The sequence below is a fragment of the Phyllostomus hastatus genome, unplaced genomic scaffold (assembly GCF_019186645.2).
Source record: "Phyllostomus hastatus isolate PE091 unplaced genomic scaffold, TTU_PhHast_1.1 phas_contig_38, whole genome shotgun sequence".
In the NCBI taxonomy this organism is placed as follows: domain Eukaryota; kingdom Metazoa; phylum Chordata; class Mammalia; order Chiroptera; family Phyllostomidae; genus Phyllostomus; species Phyllostomus hastatus.
The window spans coordinates 24,991,452-25,007,975 of NW_025333869.1; the positions used below are offsets into that span (position 1 = coordinate 24,991,452).

Sequence of the window (16,524 nt, forward strand, 5' to 3'; positions counted from 1 at the left end):
AACAGAGGGTTTGATTACTCACTATCAAGATCAAAGAAAGAGAGGTGAATGATACGAGGAGACAAAAGCAGATTGAGCCACGTGGGAGGGTGAAATAGGTGCTGAGTAGCACAGAGGGCTTGATTAGGCTGGATGGCAGGGTTGCCTCTCCAGCAGCCCAGGGCTGGAGGAGATAGAAAAGATCAGAGGCTGGGAGCTGACTGGCTGGGTGACTGAAGTTTTATGGGAAGAAGGCCTCCCAAGGGGCCGAGACTTAAATTGAATGGTTGCCTGAGAGGTCGAGACTAGGCAGAAAGGCAAATACAGACAGGGGAGCCCATAGGCTGGAGGTCTTGATGAGGAAGATGCTGAGGGAGAGGAACCTGAGCTTGTTGCTTGGGGATGGGGGTTGCCTTTCCAGGGCAGGATGAAGTTCCCGGGGTGGGACAGCCAGAGCTGCAGGAGCCGAGTGGGGAGTCTGGGCTCTTACAGCGCATGCCTCTGTTACGCCAGCCCCAGCCGTCTGGGCCAAGGACATTGTCAGCTGCAGAAACAGTAACAAATGGAAGCCCTTTGGAGTCAGCAAGGGGATTATCAAGAGGAGCTGGCAGGTGGGGGTTTCAGGAGATGCCAGACACTGGGAGGGGGGCCTCACGAGGAACTGGGGCCCAGGTCTGGAAAGCCATCGGGAACTTGGTCAGATCTCCAGCATGGCTCATATTTCTGGGGAAATGTTATCTTTTCGGTTCCCTGAAAACTATGAGCCCACAGAGGAAAATGAAGGGGATGTTCTTTTCTTCTGTAAAATTTCCTGTAATTATTTTCTTTAAAAAGTACAAAGTAACATGGACATGGTAATGAGTAAAATAACGCAAAGACGAGTTGACTCAAAGTCAGCAGACTCTCTCCCCGCCTCCATGTCTCTATTCCTCTTCTCGCTGAGTGTCTAGAACCCTCTGAGGGGCCCAGGAGGAGGGCTGTGGCTCTCTCAGCGCCTGCTGCCTCTGCTTCACGCTCCAAAGCTGCCTGAGTATCATTGTTTTGTGCAAGCTGGTTTTCTTAGCCCATCATTGTTCACCATTTGGGATCATTCCAGTTTCCACTGCTATACAGGGCTCTTCTGTGAACTTGTTGGAGAAAATAATTCTTAGCTCCGGATTGTTTCCTTGGAGGGTCTATAACTAGGAATAGTATGACAGGATCAAACAGTCCAAATAGCTTCATGGTTCTTGTTGCTTATGCATAGATGCTTAGGAAGGTGTTTTAAGAGTATTTAAGCACCTACTGACTTGGTAAAAAGTTATAATGACCCTCTTACTGTGTGTGCATGCACACACACACATACACATTCTCTCTCTTTATACATAGAATATCTATCTATCTATCTATCTATCTATCTATCTATCTTCTGTCTGGAAAAAGTTCAACCATTGTTAACATAATGAGAATGGTTTACATGACATCCATGTAACCTGGAAGCCAAGGAGAGTGGACTGGAATGCACATGTGTGAACAATGATGACTTCACTGTACTAGTCAGTGGGGGTGGTAGATGCTGTTGAGTGAGCATGTGTACTGTGTGGCCATCACATTCAAAATGACTGAGCAACTAGAGCAATGAATCTGCATCAAATTTTGCATTAAGCTTGAACATTCCTCTGCAGAAACTATTTGGATGATTCAGAAGGCCACAGCTATGGGCCACTGGGGATTGGCAGCTTCATCACGACAACGTGCCTGCTCATGCATCATGTCTCATGTAGAGTTTTTTGGTGAAACATCAAATCACCCAGGTGACTCAGCTCCCCTACAGCCCAGATGTGGTACCCTGTGACTTCTAGCTTTCCCCAAAACTAAAATCACCTTTGAAAGGGAAGAGATTTCAGAATGTTGGTAAGATTCAGGAAAATATGACGGGTCAGCTGATGGCAATTAGGAGAACCGTTTGAGGCCCCAAGATGCCTACTTCTAAGGGAACTGAGGTGTCATTGTCCTATGTACAATGTTTCTTGTATCTTTGTCAATAAATGTCTCTAATTTGCATTACATGCCTGGATACTTTTTGGACAGAACTTTTACATGTTGCTTTTTTATTCTTTATTAAAATTCTGCCCTGTAGGGAAGGAGGTGGGTGAGGGAACACAGAACTGTTGTGTTCCAGGTGTGTAAATGAAAGGCAGCGAAAGTTCATTCCAAAAACACTGACATACCGCTCTAGTTAGGAGGGGGGTGGGTATTAAAAAAGTCGTGGTTGGTTCAGGTTCTGTCATTAAGCCGCTCTGAAAGCTCAGTAATTCCACCAAAATGAGAGCATGTGATCTGAAGATCTCTAAGCCTCTTTTGGCTTGGAGTCTTTTTGCAACCTCTGCATGGAGCACAGGGACATTTTGCCTGCTTCTTCAGCAAGGAGCTGGGACGGGCCTGTATCCTAGAGCCCCATCTTCCTTGTATTTATCTGGGTGGTCTGCCTCATGGTTCAGAAAGCCTACAGATGGCGCAACCATGCAGTCTCCATCTGGCCATTGAGGCCAACCAGTGAGGTATCCGGTCTAGACTAAAGCTTGTCCCACCTTTACTCTGTCTTTTCATATTGCCCACTGTGGTGCATATGTACTTCCCCATCCAGCCCCTTAGTGGGAACTAAAAGCCACAGTGTGGGGGTGGTGGGGGAAGAGCAGAGCCAAAGGCTCTGAGGCCTTTGGTCAGTGAGCTGTTCCTGAGAGAGGTTACAGATTGTAGGGGTGGATGGAATCCTTGGGTTTACCCTGAACACATCAGTTGTGACCTTGATAAATGTCTTTCCCTCTCTAGGCCTGTTTCCCCTTTGGCACAATGATGGAATGGGACTAACTGACCTTTAAGGGTTTGCCCTATTCTGTGATATTTTCCTCCTTTCCTTCCCTGGGGCTGGTAGGCACTGGTTCCTGGGGGTGGGGGTGGAGGGCTGGCCAGGATGGGGCCTGTTTTTTCTTCAACAAGGCCCCTGGCCAAGTTTTAGCAGGGTTCTCAAATTCAGACTTCACTTCTTGTTCCCTTCTCCCATGGCTGAAGCACTTCCTATTCTCCATGCTACTCTTCAATCCTGTTCCTCCACGCCCTCCAAGTCCACGGACAGACCATGGTGGGACCTTGGGAGGGAGTGTATTTAATACCGAAAAGCCTGTCTGGGAGTCATGAAGCAGAAAAGGGATTATAAATATATAATATATAGAGGGTCCAGAATGAAGCTACACGCTGCCCCCGCCAGGTATACACCACAAACATCATCTAGGAGACAGTGTGGGTTGTGTGGTGAGTTCGAATTCCACTGTGAGAACTTCAAGACGGTTAACCTTTTTGAGTATGGATTATCATCTATAAAATGGTACTAATAATAGAAAATGGTGACCCCTAAGAAAAATGAGAGACTTAGAAGATATTTTATAGATAATTCCAACCGTTGATTTATTCAATTATTAGTTTCCATTTTGACTGCCTCTACCTTACCTTCCGCCACACGTTCTTCCCGCCCCTGTCCCTCTCCCAGCTCGACCCGCTCTCCCAGCTCCGCCCCGCCCCACCGCCTCCTTTGCTTCGCGCAGGCGCCCTGTACCGCGCTGAGTCAGGCTGCGGAGCTCGGGCTGGGCCAGTCTGGGTGGAGCTTGCGCCTGCGCAGTAGACTGCTCCGGGGCGTGGGGGGTGCAGGTTTATATCTGCGAAGGATCAGCTGACTCTCTGCATTGCAGACTGCGGGTCCGGCGGCGCCATGTACTCCCTCTTCGTCCTGGCCAGCCTCCTGGGCGCGGGTAAGCCCTTGGGATCCCCAGCCTGGGGAAGGCATCTCCCGCAGAACGCGGCCCGCGCGTCCCGGAGCGTGCTGTACCCGGCCTCGCCCCTTCGCTCCCCGTTGGGGTTGGCGAGGGACGCGCACTGCGCAGGCGTGTGCGCAGGGCCGGTACCTGCTCCGCGGCGAAGGGGTTGCGGCGCTTGTCTAGGAGACCGGTGGAGAATCCCTCAGGCCGGCCTCTTGGGACCTGGGTGTCGGCTTGAGGCGGGCGGCCTCTTCCTCAGGGCTCGAATTGGGGCCTCCCCCCCAGCTCGCCCTTCCAGCTCTGGGGGTGAGCCTGTAGGGTGATCCCTGAAGCAGCTGCGCTTTGCTGGGCTCACGTGATTGAGGTGGAATGGAGCCCCATCCAGCTGGACGCACTTTGGCCCTTGGCCCCAGTTGGCCCAGTTTTTAAAAGTATTGAGGTTGCAGGGAACATAAAAGTGCACTGTACAGTCATCGTTGATGTTTGCCTTTGCATATATATATGTATATATATATACTCTTGATCCTACATCTTGAAGATGATACGGGGTTTTGCGATCCTGATGGTTTTGCTATGGAGCCCTCATTTCACCTACTTTTAAAATATTTTTGCATAGCCATTGGCCGGTTTCAGCAGTGGCCTACATTTGGGGAAAGTGTAAGTGTGTAAGACGTAGCTGTGCACAAGAGTATTGTTACACCTATTTATTGCCCTGAAATAGTACTGGTTGTAAAAATCACCGCAGGCTAGGAAGGAGGCAGCGCGGAGGAAACAGCTGCACTGTCTACCTGGAATTAGAAGGGGCCCTGTGCCCTCCCCATGTCGCCGCGACCTTCCCTTTACCCTAATTCCTGCCTTCACACCTTAAGCGCATTTAAACCATCGAGGTAAAGGGAAAGGAGTGAGGATGAATGCTTAGTCAAAGTTCTGTAGTTTGATAGTCACGAGCCAGATTTTAATGTACATGCAGACAGGACCCCAGCGTTGGGTGTTTTCAGATCGTTGCCCACTGAGGGAAATAAACCTAATCTTTATGGCCCACCTCACTTTCTGTTTATTAACTGTGTAGTTTAGGGGCTAATCCCCATTCAAATTATCATGCAGCCACCTACATTTTAATAAACAGTAACAAAATGGATGAGTTGAAGAAGAAACAAAGAATTAAGAAGATACTTATAGATGAAATAGGTTTAAGATGTTTTTCCTCATGTTAGCCTTCAGCAGCTCGAAAGAATGTGTCTTAACCTTAAACCAAGCTCATAAACTTGTTTTACTTTAGACTGTGAAAGGTGATCTGCTTATAAAGAAAGATTTTTGGTTTTATAGTCACTGAAGAAAATTTATTTCTTGCTGGGGTTGATAACTGCTTTTTATTCCATGGTCGGTGTAATAAACTAATGCTAGTCCCTAAATTTTCTGCACTAATTGAGAACAATTGAGAACAATTTTTTTCCCCGTATCAAATGATTGTTCTTAGGCAGTGAGTTATTTCTCACAAGACCTTTAAGAATCCTGAATTGTTCTGGCTTGTGTGGCTCGGTGGATTGAGCGCCAGCCTGTGAACCTGAAAAGTTGCCAGTTCCACTTCCAGTCAGGGCTGAGGCCTGGGTTTCGGGCTAGGTCCCCACTTGGGGGTGTGTGAGAGGCTACCCATGATGTATCTCTTGCACGTTGATGTTTCCCTCTCTTCCCCTCTCTCTAAAAATAAATAAATAAAATCTTTTAAACTAAAGAATCCTGAATCATTCAAATTATCCTAAAGGGACTTAATTGATTCTTTGGAAATGTAAAATCCTTCTCTGGATATGTATAGGAAGGTGGTTTACCGGAATATTAAGTAAGCCAAGAGGCCCACTTCCTTGAATACTTGAGTAAATGGGAATGTGTTATAATTGCCTTGTTCTAACCTTGCTGCCAGGCCTTTAGGGTTATGCCAAGGTCTTGCCGATAACTGTGTAGATGCTGACTTGCCTTGACAGCTCTGGCCCCACTGTGACTTTTAGGAAATGTTATTTCTAAAGTTTTTAATAACATCGATGTTGCTAATGAAGGTGCGTCGTGACGGCAGCGATCATCTGCTCCCGAGAGGTGCTTGGAGCTTGCCCTTCCAGCACGGCTCTGCTCGACAGCACTTTGTCATTCCGATGTGGAGAAGCTTTATGGTTTGTGTTTTAGTGGCGTCCTCGTGGTAGAGACACTTGCTTTTGAGTTATTTTCTGCCTCTCCAGTGGTCCCTGCCTTTTCCCTCCCTCAGAAAGAGAGGGAAGTGATGGCATGCTTGGGGAGTACCTAATCTCACCTCTTTGTAAGGGGTGAAGACACTGAGGCCCCCCGAAAAGTGACTCCCCTGAATCATAGACCCTTTACTGGAGAAGTCGGGGTCAGAACCCAGGGCTCCTGACAGTGCTCGCTCTTTCCATAGCCTTCCAGCAGTGCTGACCTTCCTTAACTTTTTTACAGACTTCCTGAGTTGTAACCTACCTACAGGAAACACATACATTTGCAGTCCGACTTGGTGAGTTGTGCAGGGTGAACATAGGCACCGCGAGCGGCTCCCAGGGTCGAGGACTGGAGCATTGGCAGCGTCCAGAGTCCCCTCTGCTTTTCCATTCGCTGCCCTGTTTCACTTGCCCCAAAGGGAACAACTGTTAGCTTTAATTTAGCACCATAGGTGTAAAAACATAACTGCTGTTTACGAACTTTTGTAAAGAAATCATACGGACAGTAAGGCCGTGTTGCTGGGCGACTCCTCGGGCGGAAAAAGGCTGCTAGCCCGTGTTAACGAGGTGATGTGTATAAGGCGTGTGTGGTGGCATGCGTTCACCGAAGCCAAGCTCCCCTGTTCCTGTCACTTGTGTGATGGCCGGCCAGCTGAATGGCCTGTGCCCAGCACAGGCAGGGAGGCCCTCCAGGGGTGCCAGAATGTGTTACGTACAAATATGTATTCACTTGATAGCTGTGCTCTTTATGACGCAGGACAGGAATTTATGTCACAGTTTGCTGAATATCAACAGAATTCCATTGCTCACCTGCCAGGAGTTTTGGGTGAATCCCCTGTTGATCTATTTTCAATCAATAATCAGTTTTAGTCTGAAAATAATGTAATTTATGAAGGGTTTATTTGTATTAACCAATCAGGTATTTGGTAAGCACTTTAACTACATTTGACCAGTTGTATCTAGTACTTCCTGTGAGAGTTGAAGAGTATGGGAGAGTGGAGTGGTCTGGATTTTTCTAGATTGGCGCAGGAGAACTTGAATTTAATGGAAACTGGGATGGCCAGGGTGGCACTTGACAGTGGGAAAAAGCGAGGGTGGACAGGTGGTGTTGGCCGGGGACATTGTCTGATCAGGTGTGGGGAGCTCTCACGGCCTAAACTGAGCTACCCGGTGCCAAGGCCTTGGAGGCAGCCTTCCACCACGGTGTCCCGGTGTGCCGGGTGCCAGGCTCCGAGCCTTCCTCTCTGGGTCCTGTTGGTCCTGCCAACACCACGGGGACGTTCTAGATTTTCTGTAAATCAGCAGAGGAGAGTGCTAATTATATTGCCTGTTTTTTATATTGATTTCTTAACCATTTTAAAACAATGATAAATATAGTGATTAGGATAAAGATTTTGGCTGCTGCAGAAGTACTTATAAAACCGGAAAGGCCAGTGTTCTTGCTGCCTGTCACCTACCAGACCCAGTAAGCAGAGACGGGGATTGAATCTCTGTGGGTGCTTTACTCAGATGGCCAGTGATCTGAGGTGAGGTGACTTTGTACCCTAACAGACCTGTCTTCAATCCCATTTTAAACTGGCCCTTTTTATAAGGAGAAGAAAAATGGAGGTAAAGGGTTTGGAATTCAGGGGAAAGTTAACTGGATTAGAAAAACTGTAGCATTCTTGCCCTGGGCTGTGGTCTTTTTCTGAGTCCTGGGCTGTGGGTGTCTCACCCTGGGGGACACTGGCCCAGATACCGTGGTGGTGGCTTGCAGTCCTCCTGAGACACAAAGGCGGAACTTTTTGTGGTCCCCTGGAGTCAGGGTGGGTCCTACCTTCAGTTCCTGGAACAAGAGCCTTTACACATATGATTACTAAGCTTATTAGCTATTAACTGAAACTAACGTTTTTCCAACATTTGAGCCCCTGTCATGAACTTTACTTTTTGGTCCATTTAATTGGGTTGCAGCAAATATGTCAGGGCCTAGGTGTAGTGAGCACTGTAAGGTTGCTGCTGCACCATGAACAAAAACAATGTTGTGTTTGTCATGTCCTAGTCCCACCAGCACAGCGACCCTTCTCTACCCTTGACTTTGTAATACCTCCTGGTGTCTTTCATTTCAAAGATGTAAGTTTAATAAAACAAAATTAAATTGACTTACAAATATGTGTGCTGAACACAATTCCTGGGCCAGGAAAACAAACCAGGCTGGGTGGTCACCCGCAGTTAGCAGGGAGGCGGGAGTCTGCCCTCCAGGCAGCCAAACTCAGCTTCTACCAGAGCAGCCCAGCAGATCGGGCGGGTTCCTGGTGATCTGAATTCTCACATTCTAGGCCTCCCGTCACTAACCGTTGTTCCCAGGACAAGTCTGTTTAGCCACTCCCTGCCCTGTCCCATCGCCCTCCATAGATACCCACTTTCCTAGACTTGGTATTTATCATTCTCCTGCAGATCTTCATACTTTCATAGATATGGTGTAACCTTCAGCAGTATATGTAGCATTGCTTTGGATATTGTATCTATTCTCGGGTTAGTGTTTTTTTCCTTGAGGTTCATCTATGTTGGTAATATGTAGCCGTGTTTCAGTTTTCACTGCAGCATAGTAGTCCATGTATATCATACTCTCCATTCTGTAGATAAAGACATTTGGATTTTTAGCATTTGTTTTGCTTTCCTGTTACAAACTGCTGCTATAAATATTCTCGCGCATGTGAATAGACATTTCTTTAGAGGATATACCTAGGAATAGAATTACTTGTGGAGTGTACATATTTCACCTTAACTAGAAATTGCCGAATTACTCTCTAAAGTGATTTTGGCAATTTCTGTTTTCACAGAATATGCATTTTTTTACTTGAATCATTAACATTTGGTGTCAAACTTTAAATTTTGTTGATTTGATAGAGTAAAATAGTAATTGGTTTTCATTTGCATTTCTCCTTTTATTTATACTTAGATGTATATCATGCTGATCCAGATAGATCTATAGTACATTAAAACAAAACTTTTCAAATTTTGGGATAATTTTAGATTTACTGAAAAGGGACAGAGCTAGTGCACTGAGTTCCTATCCACTCGTCCCCTGGTCTCCCTACTGTTCACACCATATGTGGCCGCTGTGCGTTGGCAGAAGGATTAGCGTCAGGGCACTGTGAACCTGACTGCAAGCTGTATCTGGATTTTACCAGTTTTCCCACTAATGTCATGTTTCTGTTCCGTGGTGCAGTGTAGGTCACCCCACTGCACTCACTGTCCCATCTTCTCCCATCCTGCCGCCCCGCTGTCTGCAGGAATAAATAGCAGCGGTGCGGTTCACTGTGTGGGTGCGTCAGGTCAGCCCTGTGGCTGGATGCCTGTGTTTCAGAAAAGTGAGGCGAGTTCTAATGACGCTTCTAAATCTACGGATTGAATTCTGGCCATATTTGGGTAGAAACTGCTTTTGAAAAGAAATCATTTACATTAGTGGGAACTTCATAAATAAGATTGACGAAGACACTATAGAAAGTTATTCTGGCCAGTCCTAATGATGTCACTTTTTACAGTGAAAAAATTCTTTAGTCGCTGTGGTGGCACACTGTCCTGTGCATGTAGGGTCACGTGGCTTCCTGTCTCACTAGATAAGAACTTGATGTGTGTCCTGCAAGGTCACATGACGTCTGGCTCTCCGCTGCCTCTGAGAGCACTCTTCTCCCTTTCCTCCCATGAGGCCAGGGCCGCTGTCCAGCCTCTGGGGACTTACTAGAATCTGTAGTGCTCTGTCCCAGATGGCCACGCCACCCTGTGCTAGTCTCGCTCTTTGGCCTTGCTTCATTTTCCTTCAAAGCGCTCACACCACCTGACACCATGTGGCATCTTATTTGCCGTCTTGGTCCCCTGCTGCATGTGCAGCATGAACAGCAGTGCTCGGCCCGCTGAGGGCTCAGCAGGACTGGATGGTGGCGTGAATGGAAGCCAAGGAGACTTCAGCCCAGGAAGTGCTGATGGGCTGGTGTGCGTGACCCTTAAATGTTACTGGTGCCGCGACTTCTCGTGATGAAGTAAAGCGTTTTATTTACTGACATGAATTTTGAGGACTTGTCACTTAGGAGTTCACAAATCAAAGGTGACTTTGGGCTCAAGTGAAGCACTAACCTTTGTAATGGTTCATGTCCAGGTTAGAGGGACACCCCCCGCCCACACGGGAGAGGATTTTATGTGGGTGGGAGGGGCACAGGAGTGGAACGTGACCTAGAAAGATGTCCCTGGCTTTGATTTGAGGTAAATCTGAAAAGGGAATCAGCTATAAAATGAGGCAGCTACTTCCCCTCCTTTTTGTGCCAGAAGTGGGTTGTTCGTAACTGTTTGACTCAGTGGTTCTCAGGTGTTTCATTCCGGGGATCCCTATGTACCCACAAGTTACTGGGGCACTCCCAAAGAGCTTTTGTTTGTGTGGGCCGTATCTGTCAATACTTACCATCTTAACAGTTAAGCTGACAAAATTTTAAAAAATTCTTTAGAAATAATAAGGAACCCATAACATTTGACATAATTTTTATGAAAAGTAATGTTTACCTAAAACACAAACGTATTTAGAGAGATGATGGGCTTGTTTGACATTTTTGCAATCTCGTTAACGCTGGCCAGATCCTCAGGGCTTCTGCAGTCAGTCTGTTGCAGGGTCCCCTGTCATATGCCTTGGGAAACGCCACTGCACATTTGTGAGAGAATGAGTGAAAAAGGCAACTACTATCTTGGTGGTATTATGAGAATTTTGACCTCATGGAGCCCCTGAAAGGACCTCTGGCCCCCAGGGTTCTCAGCACCACACTCAGAACCACTGGTGTGGCTGATTTGCAGGAACTGCAGGCATCGTGACACCTGACACTGGGAAGCGATTGTATACTGAGCGCTGTTCTAAGTGCTCTGTGCTTAACATTGATTCAGCCCTCCCGAGCGCCCTCTTGAGGTGAGAGCAACCACATCAGAATACTGGGGGCATTCTAATACCCTGCCCTAATGTATGCTGTGGTCTGAGTTTTGGATTTTGGCATTTCAAATGAAGGCAGTACTATTAAATATTAGCTAAAGTAAGCCAGAGTGACATGTATAATAGACATGCATGTATCTGAAACTTGAATTAATAAGCAGTCACATGGGACAAGTTGAGACACTGAATTTCCTGGTGGGGTTTGCATGAACTCTTAGCGTGTTACCGTCTCCTGCACGTGTTCGGAGACCATGCAGCCATTTAGCAGGGATGGGGTAGGGCCCGTGCCACTTGTGGCTCACTGCATCGACTTCTGAGCAGCACCCTGGGCTGGGTCTGGAACCAGGCAGCTGTGCCTTTGACCCCTGCCTGTACCTGTTCACCTGATTGGACCCTGGGCAGTACTGCCAGGGGCTCACTTCTTCATGGTCCACTTGTGGCATGATCTCATCTAAGGAGATTTAAGTTCACCTCTATCCGTCACCTGAATGGGTTGGCATTTAGGGAGAAGAGTTTTGTTAGCGGGAATTTATGCTGGACTGGAGTATTCTTGAATGAACTGGATAGGAATTTCTCTTCCCCAAATTAACTATGCCACATGGCATCACTCTTGTATTCTTGTCTGTCTCAGTTACTGCAGGAGGCCATTTGCCTGAGGACTCTGTTGCCTTCTCCATGTAGATAGACTTTTTGTCCTAAAATGATCTGGCTTGGGAGGAAGATTAAAAAGCAAGGCAGCAGTGGGAGAGGAGAAGCAGGGAAGAAAGAACCTTTGTCCTAGCAGAAATAATAGCTTATCTAGGTCAGAGGTGATGGGACTTAGCCTAGTGAGCTTGAGGGCTTTATTGCCATGGATTTCTTTCGTGGTTAGAGGAATGTTTGGATCTTTCTCCAGTACAAGGCATGCTGCCTCTGAGGGTATGCTGTTCTGAATGATTAAATGGGCATTGTTTTTATTCTCTGCAGAATGTTTTCCAAAAGCAGGGTCCTCTAAAGAGGAGACAAATGCTCTTTCCTGTAGAACGAACTTGTGACACCAGCTGTGATCAGGTGGTCACTGTTGCATATGTGGCACTATCTCTTGCTCTTAGGGGATCTAAGTGCATGAGCTCCGAGAAATGTCTGAATGCAGGGTAGCTGCCGCACCTCCTGGGGTTATCCTCTCTTCGTTTCCTAGCAGCCTACCTGTTGCCATGGCGATACATTACCCAGGGGGCCTATCCTCTGCCTTTGGAATGTTTGCTGTGTTTGTTGGTACTGGGAGGCTGCGTGCGTTGCCTGAAATATTGAAAAGGAAAAGCATGTGTTGTATGGCTAAAAAAAAAGACTGTGTTAAGAAATAGAGCAGAAGATATACCTCCTAGGAAAGGCCCCCTTCACTGTAAGGTTGCTTTTCAAATTCTCTGGTAACTACGTTGCATACATGGGCTTTTAGTTATCCTCAATGGAAGTAAGCCTTAGTAAAGGCTTGTCATTTGGAGACTCCTCTGGTGAATGAGGTAGATGACTAAGCTGGTGTTTAGTTAAGCTTAGGTTTGACTGCAGAAAACAGAGACCTAGAATAGGAGTGGCTTAAATGTGATGGAACTCTTCCTATCTGTCACAGAAAGTTTAGGAGCCAGGCAGTCCAGGGCTAGTGTGGTGGTTTTGTTCCCAGGAATACTCGGCGCCTCTTCCAGCTCCATGTTCTGCATGCTCGAGGTCTGCCCCTTCTCGGTCTGCCCTGATTGCCAGAGGTCCAGCCATCACGCTTGTCTTTAAAGGTGTGATAGCCTCTGCTAACATCCCACCAGTCAGCACGTGGTTTCGTGGCTGGAGCAGGCTAGGGAAGAGACGGGGAAGTGTAGTTTTTCATCTTGGCAGCCATGTTAGCTCGGAGCTTGTGGTTCCTTTGAAAGGAGTGAAGAATAGCCTTGGCTGGTGTGGCTCAGTGGATTGAGTACCGGTTTGAGAACCAAAGGGTCGCTGGTTCGATTCCCAGTCAGGGCACACGCCTGGGTTGTGGGCCGGTTCCCCAGTCAGGGGCATATGAGAGGCAATCACACACTGATGTTTCTCTCCCTCTCTTTCTCCCTCCCTTCCCTTGTGTCTAAAAATAAATAAAATCTTTTTAAAAAGTGTGAAGAATAAAGGGAACAACTTGTAGTCTTTGCCACATGGTTCCCGAAACAGATTGTAAAATTTAACTATTTTTTTCTGCTTTTAAAGGTAACAGGAAAAATCAAATTATGCCAAAGTGTAAAAATTAGAGTGCGCATGCCTGTCCTTGGTCAGCGCCCCCCCACCCCCAAGCTCACCGTTAACAGTTATGTGCAAGCGACTCAGCTTTGTAGGTGCCGGGCAGTCTCAGTGCTTCCTCCCTTTCTCGTCACTCTCCACAGAATTCCCGAGAACGGGGCACTGGGTTTTCCATGGTGGCTGTGTGAGTAAGTCGCCCGGGTCTTGGCTTGGGTCTTGGCTTTAGCGGGCAGCAGAGCAGGGGACTCACTCAGGCCTGCCTACCCCAGCACTCAGGGCAGCAGTCTTGTTGCCGTGTTGCCTCCTCACCCTTCCAGTACAGGAGAGGTTTTTGAGGGGGCTCCTTTAAAGGGTGGGTTCCAAAAATAATTTGAACTGCAGTGGCTTCATTGGGATTAGAGGAAAATCAGCCTGGAGTTCCAGTTTCATAAATTACTGAAAGCATTGCACCTGTGGCATCACTGGTGCCTTGCTGGGCACTTCTCTTTCTTGCTCATGTGGGACTTCCTGCCCCGCCCCTAGGGACACAGTGCTGACTCCTGGGTCTTGAATTTCGTAACCGACAACCCCGAGGTTGTTGGGATACAGCCTTCTGTGTCTTTGAGCTGCCACTTAATTACTTGATTAAATGTATACAGATAGAACAGCCCCCTGATTCAGCTGTCTGTGGAGCACCTGTTCTGGGGGAGATAATCGGTCAGAGAAAGGTCCTGTTGCCACTTCGGATGATGGTGATGATAATGATGATGATGATGATGATGATAATGGCACTAACTGGACTTTCATGGCATGCCAGCACTGCACTGTGTTGCACAAGTATTGGTTAATTTTTACAGACTCTTAGGAGCAAGTACTAGTAATAGGCCCATTTTGCAGATCTGAAGACTGATGTCTCAAGGTCACATGACAAAGTGGTGGAGCCAAGATCTGAACCCCTGACGCAATGATTTCAAAGTCAGCCTGGTCGGGGAGTTGAGATATGTGAACACAGTAAAATACCAGTGATGCTGACAAGGGCGTAGTGGAGGGGGATGTATGTTCTGGCACTTGAAGTGTGTAATTGTCGTCTTGGCTGTCACAATGGTCCAGTGATGACAAGGATTTTATCTTCACTTCGCAGAAGAATAATGAGCTCAGAAGGACAGTGAATTGCTTAAGGTCATTCGGCCAGGACTTGGAGCCAGATCCTACCTTTTCAGGGCGCTGCATTTGAAAAGAGAGCATTTAATTTAGGTGGTGGCTAAATTGTCTTAGAAGTCTCACCCTAGACTCAAAGTTTAGTTACCTTTCATAAGAAGGTACAGAAGAGCACCTAAAACACACTTGGCTCTCTGAACTCTGCCCCGCCCAGGCTTACTGTGGCGTTCTGGCTGGAGCCTGGAGCCCCTGCAGAGCCCGTGGCTGCATGGCTGGTGCAGCTGCGGCAGCCACTCAATACAGTAAATTCCATGGTCACCTGTTTTCGGTAAGTGACCTATGTGTGGAAAGGTTTAGAACATGTATGGTTAGGCCTGGAGAGGGAAGAGTGAACAGAGCACCCACCCATTTCCCAGGGAAATATAATTGAAGTCTTTTAAGTGTCTGTCTTAATGAACTGAGATTTGCCTGTAGGGTTTCAGGGTCTCTGAAATGCTAAGGTCTCTGATTCAGCCCCCCAGAGAGTCGTCACCAAGGGCTCCCGTGCCAGGTCCTGGCACTGAGAAGTGCAGTGCTTCAGTGACTCTTGAGTAGAGTTCACGTCTTAATGTGACACATTTAATCAGAGAGCTCCAGGGGTCAGGCAGGCATTCTAAGAACTTGAGTTCAACATGTTTCTTCAGAGAAGGAAGTTGGTATTTGGGGGCAGAATGTGGGAGGATGAGAGTAGAGACGAAGGCTTTGCTAGGAACATGTTTTGAGGAATAACTTCCATCAGGAAGTGATTTAGGCTAATTTTTATATATTGGTTATATATCAATACTGAAAATGTCCTTTGCATCACTGATACATGAATTAGGACTTGTAACCCCTAAGAGGTCTTCTGGTCAGAGGCCTTCTCCACTCAGAATTCTTACACAGAATTCCTCATAGGTTGGGCATTTTGTTTTGCTTGGTTGCTTCTGCTGTTGGAGAGCTCATCACTTAATGAGGGAAGTCGTTTCCTTTTTATATTTCTGAGGACGTGAAATATGTGTTCCTCACCTTAAGCTGTGGTCTGCTCATTCATTGCCCTGAGGTCTGGGGTCTGAGACCACACAGAACAGGTCCACTCATGTGGTAAGTAGGAGGTGTCCTTTGCCCATGAAGATGACTGTGTCTCCAAGCATCCTCTCTCCCAGCTACACACACCAGGCTTCTAGGTGACTCAGGAGTGGTGTCATGTGTTGTCCCCCCCGCCCCCCCCACACACACTCTACGTGTCACCATTTCACAGGAAGCAGAGCGAGCAGGTGTGTTCTGCCTCCAGCACGGCCTGTGCTGCCCCCCACTCATGTTGGCTCGGGCAGCGCAGCTTCCGACCACCACTTCCATCCTTGTTTTGTTGGCTCTTGCTATCTCCTCTTCTCTTTTAGCCTAAGACAGTGATTTTCAATCTTTTCCATCTCATGGCTCTCACAAACTAATTACTAAAACTTAGCATACCAAAAAACTATTTTTTGCCAATCTGACCAAAAAATAGGTAAAATATTGATTGATTTGCAAAAAAAAATAGTGATTACCAACCCTTGTTGCTTCCAAAGTGATTTAAAAAAAATCAGGTGCCTATACTTGTATATAAGTATTTCTGGTACCAAGAATTAACCAATGAGATGCAACCTCATTTTGTGACATGACCAATAAGATTCAACTCCATACTTATGGTTCAAGACAGGGCATTTACACTGGATGGCTATTGTTGTGTTAGCTGTTGTCTTTTTTTTTTTTTTCCAATTTGACAGTCTAAGGGAGATTAGATTAAGTAGTCAGGTACTGCATGTTTTAAAGATGCTTGTGACACACCAGTGGAAAATCGCTGGCCTAAGAGACTCCACATTTCAGTTCAACCCTGTTGAGTTTCATTTTCCTGGCTGTAATGTCCTTTTGGAATCTTTTCTGTTAGCCTCTCTCTCAGCCCTCGATGCTACCACCTCTTGCTTGGACAGTTTGGAATGAGCTCTCCATTCCAGTTAGGAGCTCGGCCATCTGACTCTCCCGCCTCTTTTTCAGTCCTTTGGCTGCATCATGCCCGGGCTGTGGAGACACTCCCATCCGCTGTGGCCGTAGGAGGGATGCCTCACGTGGGAGTGCATGTGCCAGAAGTCGTCCTGCCCGGTGCGCCCGAGGCCTATCGCTGTAGCCTGGCCCCTGCCACTCCCCCCTGCCCCGGTCC

General features: G+C 47.2%; 1 protein-coding gene across 3 annotated transcripts in view; it reads left to right on the top strand.

Annotated features, from left to right (window-relative positions):
• Positions 1–3,610: 3,610 nt before the first annotated feature.
• Positions 3,611–16,524, top strand: part of LOC123820900 (prosaposin) — a 31,197-nt gene continuing 18,283 nt past the window's right edge. For all 3 annotated transcript variants that reach the window (XM_045842010.1, XM_045842011.1, XM_045842012.1), the window contains exon 1: positions 3,611–3,764. In XM_045842010.1, coding sequence (XP_045697966.1) covers positions 3,725–3,764 — 40 coding nt within the window. In that variant the 5' untranslated portion in view covers positions 3,611–3,724. The remainder of the gene's footprint in view (positions 3,765–16,524) is intronic.